Source organism: Sorex fumeus, unplaced genomic scaffold, assembly GCF_029834395.1.
Source record: "Sorex fumeus unplaced genomic scaffold, SorFum_2.1 ptg000006l, whole genome shotgun sequence".
Taxonomy (NCBI): Eukaryota; Metazoa; Chordata; class Mammalia; order Eulipotyphla; family Soricidae; genus Sorex; species Sorex fumeus.
The window spans coordinates 66,758,651-66,771,574 of NW_026606063.1; the positions used below are offsets into that span (position 1 = coordinate 66,758,651).

Below are 12,924 nucleotides of genomic sequence, written 5' to 3' on the forward strand. Positions count from 1 at the left end.
AAGGCCAAAATGCTCCACTTTCCCATCTGCAAAATCAGATGACAAGGAAGACAGCCATTTCTGGCAAAGTGCTCAGCAAGTGTCTGGAGTTCAACATATACTCCAGTCATTGTCAGTTATAAAGAAAGCAAATCTAGCTTGCAAATGACTTCTCAGTGAAAAGGTCTTAACTTGTCTTCAAGCTATAGTTCACTATGTTGCAAGCACATAGGTTAATGTACAGATCTTACTGTAATGACTAAAAATATTAGAGAGCAAACAGTTATTATAGATAACAATAATGATTTGTTCCAAATACCAATGCTGCTTAAGATACGCATAGGTAAAGGTAAGGTAAAGGCCCTCCCGTTGATCGTCGATTTGCTCGAGCAAAGATACGCATGTATACTTAAATTGCTCAAAGCATGCCTCCAAAGATAGCCAACTCTATATTATCTTAAACCTGTTTCTTTTCCATGTCTTTTTGTTCCTCATATTTGAATGTTAAAAATATAGTAATATGAATGGGCTGTTAAATGCTCTATAAAGGACCACTAAGAATTCACCAGAGAGCTCCACCAGAGCTTGAGGTCCAGAGCAGTACCCTGAGTTAAGATGGTCATACATTGGGGCGGAGCGATAGCACAGTGGGTAGGGTGTTTGCCTTGCATGTGGCTGACCCGGATTAGATTCCCAGCATCCCATATGGTCCCCAAGCACCACCAGGAGTTAATTCCTGAGAGCATGAGCCGGGAGTAACCCCTATGCAACGCCGGGTGTGACCCAAGAAGCAAAAAAAAAAAAAAAAAAAAAAAAAAAAAGATGCTTAAACATCTTCAACAGCATCTTGCTAGGCAGAGGAGACAGGGAGCTCCTGGCAGGTGACACAGATTCAAAAAATAAATAAATAAATAAATAAATAAATAAAAGCAAGACCACAATCCAAAAGAAACCTTAAACAATTAACCCTAAGAGCAGGTTTTTCTGTGTGATCAGAGCAGTGAATCACTCTGGCATCAGTATAAACTAGTAGGAACCCAGGGTTTTCCTGAGCAGAAGAACAGCACGATGAAGACCACAGATGAAGCCCACAGATGATGCTCCGTAAATCTCCAGTGATGTACTTCAGAACATGGCACTAATTATGACATGCAAAGCGAAACAGCAAAGATTTGTTCTGGCGGAGGGACAGGAAAAGCATCCCCGCAATGCTGATCAGATCCAGGCGTCTGTCCAAATGGTGCCAGCTTGGGGCAACCTCCCACAAGGCTCCCCGCAGCTCCCAGCCACTCCTGGGACTAGCAGAGACCAGTCCCATTGGTGCTTTTAGGGCAGACACGCCCCACATGCACACAAGGGGGCACCCTATAGCAGTTGACAAAAAATGAGAAAAGTACACTTTTTAAAAAAGATGAATATAGAACAGGCATAATACCTTTCTCTCCTCTCTTCTTTCTGGTCCGGTCTATATGGTCCTTAAGCTGGATTCTAACTTGCCTTTCATTTGGCTGATCCCTTATAAAAGGGTGTTTCAAAAGCTGCTCTGTGGAAGGCCGCTGCATATAATTCTTCACCAGGCATCCTTCTATAAAACTAAAAAATTTCTTTGACCTATAAAATAGAATAAATAAATAAAATGAAGACAAATTGAAATCCTATTGTGAAGAACAAAGCTCCAAAAATCAGTGATCTATAAACCAAAAACAAAACAAAACAAAAACAAAAGAGCTCCCGAATTCACTGTGAACGTTCTGCAAATGCAAAGAACAAAACTGTAAGGAACACAGAGAGGAATTTGGGACCCTCTGAGGTTCAAGAGCATTTCTCAAGTACAGTTTCAAGAGTTTTATCATTGACAACATACTGCAGACACCAAAAAGGAACTCAGATTTACATGATGTGTAAATCTAATGTCGCTGGCTGAGCTTCTAGCCAGTTAGCATGGAGAAGGTAAGGGGGCAGAAGGGGAGCTTCTGGCTAAATAAAGGCCTCCAGAGAAATAGCTGGAAGCCAGAAGACAAGGTCTGATATAACTGCAAGAAAAGGACTGAATGGTGGGAGCTCTTCAATCATCAGTACCTCTAAAGTATTACTTCAGGTTTTTAGAGTTTCATTCATAGTTCTCTTATGCAACAGAAGTTGGAGACAGGAATGACAGTTGTGAGGGGTTGATGGCTCAATTGCTGATATTCACCCCGCCAGACAACTTGTATTTCTGCCCATTTTCCATGCATGCTTCATGACTCCCATATCCCACCTTAGCTCTCAGACACTCAGACCTTCTGAGATACAGCCCAGAAACCCTCCCCCCCGCCCACACACACACACAACTAAGGGCTTCTTAGTCCTACCCTTACATAGCTAAGTTAGAACCCTTTTTTCTGGGGTTAGAAGCAGTTCACAGACAGAACTCATCCTCTTTCTCTTCCTTCCTTCCTTCCTCCCTTCCTTCCTCCCTCCCTCCCTCCCTCCCTCCCTTCCTTCCTTCCTTTCTTTCTTTTTTTTTTTAATGTAGGGGTACTGCTAATTATTCAGCCACTAATTAAGCTGAATGAACTCCATATTACTTTTTTTTATTCAGAATGTCGGGCTGGAGCGATAGCACAGCAGGTAGGGTGCTTGCCTTGCACGCAGCCAACATGGCCGACCAGAGTTCGATTCCTCCACCACTCTCGGAGAGTCTGGCAAGCTACCGGGAGTATCTCGCCCTGCACAGCAAAGCCTGGCAAGCTACCCGTGACGTATTCGATATGCCAAACATGGTAACAAGTCTTACAATGTTACTGGGCCTGCTTGAATGGATGAACAACGAGGTGACATTGATTCAGAATGTTAATTTTATTTTTTAATTATTGTTATTCTAATCACCGTGAGATACAGTTACAAAGCTTTCCTGTTTGAGTTTCAGTCATACTCATGATTGATCAGCCAACCCTCCACCAGTGCATATCTTCCATCACCAAAAACCCCAGTATACCCCCAACCCACCCTTCCCCCTGCCTCTATGGCAGACAATCTCCCCCATACTCTCTTTTGTATTGCTTGTTATAAATTGTGTGGCCACAAAAATGGCCACGTGCTCCTGGAATTTCAAAATTCTAGATGATTACTGTCTGAAGAAATCTCTACAGCAAGCTGCTCAGTTAGGAGATTCTTTTGTGTGTCTCTGCATCATGGTCACCAAGGAGCTTAAGTAGCAGCCAGAGGCAATTTGTGGGCATGATCTCCAGGGTCCCATGGGGACAGGAGGATGAGAAGAACTCATCCTCTTTCTATCAATCCTGCTAATTTGAACCACTTCAAAGCATACTGGTCAGGAACTGGTTGTTACTTTTCTATTTCTCAACAGTGCCCGATCCTGAGGAGAGCAGATCATTAAGTAATAAATTTTTGTTGAATGAATGAGTTATTCCTTCTTTCAAAATGTGGTTCAGAAAATTAGTCCTTTCCAATTTACCACTTTTCAGGATTACTTCTCCTGTCTTATACAATTCAACAAATATTTATCAATAGTTATATGTGTTTATGTTGGCTCTATGGTATCTACAGGGAAAAATAGGAGAAATTTATATGTACACAATAGTAGCTGTAAAGACAAACTTTTAGAAGCATGAAAAGAAAAATTAAAAAAAAATAAGTCTAAAGTATTTGATATTTTCAAGGTGGGAAAAAGAAAACACCATTTCAGATTAACAGAATGAACATGAACAAAGATGGAAAAGCATGAGGAATTCATGATCTGCTTCCTAATTATTTTCTAAAAAGTACAAAATAATGGAAAAAATAGGTCAGGGTTAGCTCAGAGCTGGACTCTGAAAGCAAAGAAATGGATGCTTACTGTGTGGTCAGTCAGGAACCCAGAAGAAGGCACAGCGGCAACAGGGCTTGATCAACAGACACCCTAACTCCACTGCCCACGGGGACCACCCGGGAGTCTATTCAAAACACCAACCCACTGGTAAAACCACAGCCTCACCCAGGAACCCTTAGGCTGGAACCTGAATGAAAAAAGGCCAAAGGAATGTCCATTCACTCTATCATGTACAGATTAAAATCTGGAAATTGGTCATTTTTCAAGTATCCAATTCTGCTGTAACTTACTCATCAACTTTGGGAAGCCACTATACCCAAAACATAGAGATTTGTATCAGGTAGACAGTAATAAATTCTAGAGCAACTGAAGGGGTTCTCTGTTTGTTAGCCTTGGTGGAGGTCAGGGTGGGAGTATGGGTTGGTGGGTAAACATGTGATACTCAGGGATTACTCCTGACTCTGTGATCAGGAACTGGGAGGGGGAGAGAGGGAACCATAAGAGGTGTCAGGAACTGAAACTGAGTTGGCTGCATGCTAGGAAAGCACCCTGCCCACTACACTATCTCTCCAGCCCCAGGAGTTTTATGTTTGTTATCACCACCTAGCCACCCCCTAGCCATCCCCATCCTCATACATACACACTTACTATTTAAACACTCTGGTTTACATGGCTGTTATCATTTTGACCCTTTAGGGTATTTGGGCTGGAGCGATAGCACAGCGGTAGGGCATTTGCCTTGTGCACAGCTGGCAGACCAAGCCAGTTTTGATTCTTCTGCCCCTCTGGGAGAGCCCGGCAAGCTACCGAGAGTATCTCGCCCACACAGCAAAGCCTGGCAAGCTACCCGTGACATATTCAATATGCCAAACACAGAAACAAGTCTCACAATGGAGACATTACTGGGCCTGCTCAAGCAAATCGATGAACAATGGGAGGACAGTTCAGTGCTACATGAAATTTGAGTTAAATGAGAACAATGACAGAAATGGAGGCAAATGCATCTAATCAAGTTTAGAGAAACTGTGGTATTAAGAACATGGGAAGTAATAGTCATCTATGACTATTTACATCGCCATACACAGTGGTTAAGCCCACACTGCAAGGAATGAATAATCAAGAGTGGGATCAGGTATCAAGGGTTAGAAATTGTGAAGTGCCCTGAAAATACAGCAATTATTCAGCAATTGTTTCAGGAGACTCCCTTCAATGAAATCAGATAGAGCAAGAACGGGTATTATTAGCATGAGCTGCATAAAGTATTTTCATAGTACTGCATAGTTTACACTGCAGTATGTCCCCTTTGCATCTGGCTTCCCTAGGGTTGAATCCTCATGGATGTCTAGAGTTGCAATCATTTTAATAAAAGAGGAGGGCAACTGGGACTACAATCCTTGCAACTGCACAGCCTTAAAGAGCCTCTCCCCACATTGGTAAATAAAACTAGAGAACTCTGCTATCTGAAGGTGAAAGTGATTAAAGGCAATATAAGAATAATGAGGAAAAATTCTGGCTACAGGGGAGAGAGGGGAGAATAAAATATTGTGAAAGTGTTAGGGAAAGGATAGTGAGAAATGGAAAAGTATGAAAGTACCAAGAGTGAAAGTGTGCCTGTGTGCATGCACACATCCATAGAGAGGATAAAACAAAACTAGAGGTCAGCAAAAGATGAAACCAAGAAGGAAAGGACACAGCATTAATCGGAAAGAAGAAATCCAGTACAGAAAAGATTTAAAATACAAATATCTGTCTTATTCAGAGTCAGACTGAAGAAACAATCTGGACTGGACACCCTGTGAGAATAGTTTCAAAAAGCAAAACTAAAAGACATTAATTAATAAAGGCATTAATGAGACAAAAGCACAGGAAAACAGAGGAAGAAGAAGAGGAGGAATCATCCACCTATGTGAGGAGCTTTGGAGCAGACAAGAATAAACAAGAAAGAATTCAAAGAGGGAAAATACATGCTCAACAGAGAAAAGTGGGCAAAATTCTCAGGCTAAAACTACTATGTCCGATGAAGATTTTTGAAAAGACCCAACCAGATTTCCCAACCTAGCTGCAATTCTTAATGCTTTCTTCAGGGAAGGTGCATGACCTCCTGTCATGGATTACTGAAGTGTGTTTAGCAAAAGTATGAGAGCTACAGGGGGAAAGACAGGTATGAGGAAAAAAGGAAAAGCGATTGTTTTAATGTGTCTTTCTAAGATTAAAAGAAGGGGGGGGCACGGTCGACTTATAAGTTTTAAAATAACCAGAGCAAATACCTCTTTAATAACTTTGATAACATTGAAATCTATTTTAATGTCACATTTCACTGGGGGAAATACTAGTCTATAAAGTTTTATTGGCTTTTTTTGAAAAAATAAAACAAAGATACTCAGAAATATTACACTTATATACTTCTGTCTTTAACCATGTTATGGCAAATAATATGGTGAGTTACCGTGACCATGCCACCTAAAAATATAATTTATCAAGAAGAAATCCGCACTTTTTCATGTAGGCGGAGTTATCTGTGGTGTCTTAGATGACCAATACAGGTTGCTAATTGATTTTTTTCACAGCTACAGCTTTGGCACATTTTCATATTTTACTGCTTTAACAAGTGTACCTTACTGCATTTTATATTCTTAACGAACTATTCCTTTACTTCATATGTTACTCAATCTTTCTTCACTTATCCTTATTTTCTTACCTTCCAAAGAAAACCTCACATATTAATCACATCAAATCTACATTACATAAAACTCTCAGACACAAACAAAATCTAATTGCAATGCAAATGCGGCTTCTCTTTTTCTTCCATTGCTTTTCCTTTTTCTGAAACATTCTAAGCAATAAAAATTAACTGCTTTGAAATCCCGTTGCCCCACTACAGGCTATAAGTTTGGCAAAGTAAACGTAAATTATGAAACTTTCAGGGCCCTTCTGAGGAACAAGTAGCACTCTAGATATACTGAGTTATCCATTCAACAAACATTGGCTCAAATCCTAAAGGCTGCTTAGTCACCTTTTTCATGTCCTCATCTTTAGTACGTAGTCATATTTTTCTTAATCTAATCTACCAAATGTCATAAAGTACTTATGGTAGGTCCAAAGATTTGGCTAAGATACTATGGAAGGAAAAACTGAATTTGGATTTCCCCCCTTAGGTTAGCAGAGGTTAATGCGCTATGAGTTAACCACATATATTCCTCTACCTAGGAATATTATTAGGTTGCATTTCTCAGACTTTATTAATTTTGGGGACAAGTGAATGACTCGATCACTAATCAGTGATCTGTAAATGAAAGTGAGAGTTAAAAAATAACCTTTCAGATTGTTAACTTCAAAAATTATTCTGCAAAATGAAAGATTTTTCTCTTCTGCTGCTACAAACTTCGGTCAGTTTGTACTATACATAATACTATCTAGAAAACCATCTGATAGAAATAAGTTAGATCTAACAACCTCATGTCAAGTCAAATTTCCAACAAATTTCCAAGCCGTGCAAAACTGAAGTGCTATAATTCACATGCAGGAACAATGTGGAAGAACTGCAAACAAGGAGAAACTGATCTCAACACGAGAATCTGATCAAGTCCATGGAGCTCTTACTCTATCAGATCAAGTACATGGAGAAAAGAGTGCATGGGGGATTTATCTGACGCTGATATGGGCACCTCCAAAGAGGATGAAACACACTAAGATAGCTAACAGTGTGAATAAAAACATTACAGAAAATGTGAGCACTTACACCTTCCAAAGCCCAGTTAGAAAACTGTCAGGAAACACCTGCAGGAGAATGGAATTCAAGAGTGTCTTTTTATCGAGATTTTCTAAGCATGAATGGGATAGTAGTGAGAGTTTCTGAGCTTCCTCCCCGCCCCCTAAAAATATCAATTTATGATTAGTAAAAATAATCAAAGCCTTCGAGATTACTTATGTAAATGGTGGGGCCTGGGGAGAAAAGGATATATAAAAACTTTCATGAAAATTAAGAGTTTAGGGCTGGAGAGACAGCACATGGATTAAAGTGCTTCCCCTGCAAGCAGCTAGTGTCAGTTCAATCCCAGGCACAATATATGGTCCTCCTCAGTCCACCAGGAATGATTCCCTGAGCTCAGAGTCAGGAGTAAGCCCTGAGCAGTGCTGGGGGTGACCCTAAAAGTGAAAGGAAAAAAATAAACACACACAAAAAAAGAATTTAAAAATGAGCAGTCAGAGAAGTAGATAGTCAAGGAGGTAGTAGGGATGGCATTTGCTTGTGGCTGCAGCAGTTACAATCCTGGTTCAAATATGATTGCTGTGCATAGCCAGAGGTCATTCCTGCGCAGAGTCAGGAATAGCTCCAAGCACTACCAGGTCTGGTGCCAGTACCAAATAAAGAGATGTCTTCCATAGAGTACCAAGCCAAGGGTAGACTCCCCCTGGAGAAAAGACTCCTAGGGGCCTTGTAGGTCATGAACTCACCATAAAAACATGTATGTAAACCTCAGGGATCAGTTGGATGGGCAGGAAAATAAGGATCTAGCTGGAGCTACAATTAATGGTATTGTATATCACTGGAAGCTGCTCAAAACCCTCAATGAACAGTCTTGGTTAAATTCTTTGGTAAGTCACTAGACAGGTCCGATGCAGCCACCAATATGAAAGCCAACATATAAACCCAAATGCAACCACTACTTCAAGAAAACACTTCTGACCCGTATGTGTGCATGTGTACACACATATGTGCATGTCCTCCAGAACATGGGAAGAAATGCCATGTATTTAATATGCAGAAAATGAGAAATAATGGCTGCAGGTATAAAATAGAAACTGTAATTTTAAAACTGTAAATAAAAGTCTTTTATTTTTCTTTCTCTTTCATTGCCACATGGTGACAGGGACAGTGTCCAGATCTCGAATACTCTGGAGCCAGATCCCAGCCCTGTGTGTGCACTTTTACATGAAATCACTCTGCTGATTGATGTACTATGGAACTGGTGTTTCAGGGCACTGGATTTTTATAGTCTCTGGGAATCAGAATGATCAGGATTTTGTTTAAGAGCAAAAGTAGAAAGAAACGGACCTTTTTTTTTTAAGAGAGAAAGAAAAAGGAGAACAACAAAACCATATAGCGCTTACCATTTTTTGGACTTCAGCCGGGGAGGAGGGTTTCTGGGAATGAGAAACAGTGCTCTCATTGGATGCATGTCACAGAGAGCTGGGGAGAGGAGACGGTGTTCAGTATGGCACTTTTTTTTTTTAATTCATTCTTGATTTCTAGGGCTCACTTGTAATACCAAATGCTCTGTCCCACCAATTGACTGATATATATTCCTAGGCATGTGGTTATGAACCCCAGGGGAATACCTTGAATTCTCCATTTAAACAAAGTGAAATATAAGGAGGACAAGTGCAATAAGAAGAATACACCATTGCAAGTGGACACTGGGATGGTTTCATAAGCAAAAGATAAATGTTGCTACAAAGTCTCAGAAGTTTAAATTTCTAAACTATTTATAAGAATGCAATGAAATTTCTTATCATGAGGGATAAACTAGACACTATTTCTAAAGGCCCTCTAAACAGAGGGAGGGGGTAGGCCCTGCCTGAAATGCTCTGTGTTCACTGTTCTAGTTGGTAATACTATGAGAGTAAAAATATGAAAACAAAATGGAATTAATGCTGCACAATTCCTGCTGTTCTCCTGCCACATATCCAGTAAATAAATGCATGTTTGGTGCACACACACAAATAACTTGTCCCAGTAGGCAGTGTACATGTATGTGTGTTCATCTGGCTTCACAAGACTCTGACAGGGCAGCTGGGAAGAAAGGGAGAGACAGCAACACTACTCCCACTGTGAATGAAAGCAGAGACAGGATCAGCACTGCCTCCCTGCCTCAGCTCCTCAGAGGGATGCACAAGGGCCATGTGGTGTCCAACACAAACATCTATTCCTGTAGTACAAGTCTGGCTGGTGGCAGGTTGTTTTCATTCATTCAACAAATATTTATTCAGCAACTATGCACCATACAATCTGTATAGACCTTGTTTTTCCCCAGTTGGGGTCAAGCAGAGCAAAACTGCTATTCTGTCCTTTGTTCCCTGTCCCTGATCAAAACTCAATTCTATAGGATGTTACTAATCCAAAGTAGGAGAAACACATAATAGGTTTAGACTTTATGACTTTTTATCAAAAAACAAAACCATAACAGTAAAGTATCATGTATTTGGGTCCATTTTACTGAATATTCTCTGCGATATAAACAGGAAACTTGTTATCTGATTTCAGTAAATCACATAACTCGAAATAACTTCAAAGAAAGAAATGTAGCCAACAGACCTTACAGAGATCTCCAAATATAAGTGAACGGCAATCATTCCTTCCACCTCTAAAACGGCGCTGCATTTATCATTGCTTTAGTTAAATGTCCCAGCAGGAATGGCTTCAATGCACCAAGCTGCAAGTTTTTGCAGCCCCAAAACTCAGTTTAAGTGGCACATAACAATCTGAGTTACATAAAGGAGAGAATATTACTCACGGGGGGCGCCTTCTGCCATCTCAATAGCTGTGATGCCACAAGACCAAAGGTCGCTCTATAAGAAAGAAAACAAAGCAGTGTATTAGCTATAAAGTCAGTAATTCACCAAAGCTGGTTACTCACAAAAATGAAATAAAGGCCTTATTTGAAGAACAAGCAAGAGGGGGAATCTGGCAGAATTTTAAGGTCACAAATGCATCTGTCAGAATGTCTTCAAAATGAACGAATCAGTGACTAAAGATAAAAAAGATATGTTCGCTGGAACCATTGTTATCTATGCATGAAATAATATTTCTTAAAAAGTTTTGAAGCTGCCTCTTACACAGTCTACTGTTATGTTTCTTCATTTTGCGCGACACCTGTCCTGAACCCCAGACATTCAATATTTAGAGATCTGGACCAGATTTGCCTTTATTTTTGTTTTAATTATCTCAAATTTAACTAAAACACCAAAAGTTTTAGGCTCCAAAGGACTTTTTATACAAGGTACTTAGCTAAGCTAGTAAAATCTATGGCAATTCACTAATATGAATCATGCTGCTGACTCATGCTGAATCATGCTTCACTTTACCCTCAAACATAACAGGACCTAACTATATAAACTGCCTTTCTGAACAAAGAACCTCTTCCTTTCAAGGCCTGTGAAACAGAAATGCTTCAGGCCTGAATTTTAACTTTGTTCTCTACAGAAATCAAAACTTATTCACACTGAAAACGCATGCCTAAGGGCAAGCAATTCTACTCATTATTTTGTATTCTCATTATGATGGTCGGGCTGGAGCGATAGCACAGCTGTAGGGCGTTTGCCTTGCACGAAGCCAACATGGCTGACCCGAGTTCGATTCCTCCGCCCCTCTCGGAGAGCCCAGCAAGCTACCAAGAGTATCTCACCAGCAAGGCAGAGCCTGGCAAGCTACCTGTGATGTATTCGATATGCCAAACACAGTAACAACAGTCTTCAATGGAGACGTTACTGGGCCCGCTCGAGCAAATCGATGAACAATGGGAGGACAGTGACACAGTTATTATGATGACTGGAATAAGGTAGGCAAAGAACAAGCCAGTGATGAAAGCCCATGAATTAGTATTTTATTTACAAAATTTCAAAAAGTATTAACAGGCAAATACTGAAAAGGCCACTCTTCTGAGTTTGGGTTTTTTTTTCCCCCTTTTTGAGTCACACCCCGTGATGCTCAGGGGTTACTCCTGGCTCTGCACTCAGGAATTACTCCTGGTGGTGCCTAGGGGATCATATGGGATGCAGAAGGGTGACCATAAGGCAAACGCCCTACCTGCTGTATTATGACTCTTGCCCCACTCTTATGAGCTTTATCATGTTTATGCTACTCTAACCCAACCAAGGCATTATAGTAGCTATTTAAAGTTTCCCTAAATAATCTAAAATTATACTATAGAATTCAGATATATTTGTTTGAATGCAACAAGAAGAGGCCAACAGTTTTGTTTGTACGTCATCTTCTCAGAGGGATAAAGGAGAGGATTGCCACCTTAACCCAGCAGCCAATCTTACCAACACTGGGAGTTGGGTATGTGAACGTTCCCAGGGTGGGGCCATATGAACCACACTCATCCATTGGTGATGATGCACTAAGGTTGTTTTAATACTATTGAGCCCTTGCAGTTTATATGACCAACTAAATGACACTACAAAGAAGGTCAAGTTAACATTTAAAAAATGGCTGAGACAAATCTAGAGACTAGAACACTGTGTCTTCAGCAACTCAGGATCTAACAAGAAAAAGAGTGGATTGGGAGTGGGAAGTGAAGTTATTCTTAGTATCTCATCATACAGAGAATAATAGTTTGGAAAAGTAAACTGGCTGGGTCTAGGTAAAGACTTTGTAGGGGCTAGAGCAATAGCATAGCGGGTAGGGCGTCTGCCTTGCATGCGGCCAATCTGGGTTCAATTCCCAGCATCCCATATGGTCCCCGGGCACCGCCAAGGGTAATTCCTGAGTGAAGAGCCAAGAATAACTCCTATGCATCATCAGGTGTGACAAAAAAGAAAAGAAAAAAAAAAAGACTTTGTGTAAAGGGGTTAGTTTAACTTAAGCACAATGACAATGAGGGTACACTAGAAAACATTTTCAAAATATTTGCAGATATTTATTAGAGAGTAAAGTCATGAGTCCAGATGTAGCTCCTCGAGAGCTGTAAATTTATTGAAAGTAGCAGATTACATTATAGAAGAGAGGTGATGCACAATATTACAACATGCCCCCAGTTTGAAAAAAAAAAAAGAAAAAAAAACAACAAACCCCAAACCACACCATCTCGATGGCATCCTGATGCATGTGTCTCCATGACAGGGCATGTGCTGTTTCTGTGCAGAAGACAGTCAGAGACAAGGGTACGTAATGCCCTTTCCCTCAGGGTGACTGGGAGACCTTACCCTGTAATCATAGGTGGCATCAGGGTTCTCATCACAGGCGATCACCTCCGGAGCCATCCAGTACGGGGTGCCTATGAAGGTATTTCTCCTTCCAACTGTCCTGTCCAGCTGAGCACTTACGCCAAAGTCAACTGCAGAAGGGTGACAGAGTAGTACACAATCACCAAACACGCAAAATAGGCCAACAAAAAGGGAAGTTGAGAGGA

General features: G+C 40.6%; 1 protein-coding gene across 34 annotated transcripts in view; it reads right to left on the reverse strand.

Moving 5' to 3' along the window:
- MAP4K4 (mitogen-activated protein kinase kinase kinase kinase 4) overlaps positions 1-12,924 on the reverse strand; it is a 144,657-nt gene that overhangs the window by 43,551 nt on the left and 88,182 nt on the right. For 33 of the 34 annotated variants that reach the window (XM_056128234.1, XM_056128231.1, XM_056128203.1 and 30 more), the window contains exons 7-10: positions 12,719-12,849; positions 10,306-10,360; positions 8,903-8,981; positions 1,415-1,590 (exon numbers count right to left, since the gene is read on the reverse strand). In XM_056128234.1, the coding sequence (XP_055984209.1) occupies positions 1,415-1,590; positions 8,903-8,981; positions 10,306-10,360; positions 12,719-12,849 (441 nt within the window). Of the gene's footprint in view, positions 1-1,414; positions 1,591-8,902; positions 8,982-10,305; positions 10,361-12,718; positions 12,850-12,924 lie in introns of those variants that run through there. The other variant, XM_056128227.1, reaches the window with a different exon arrangement.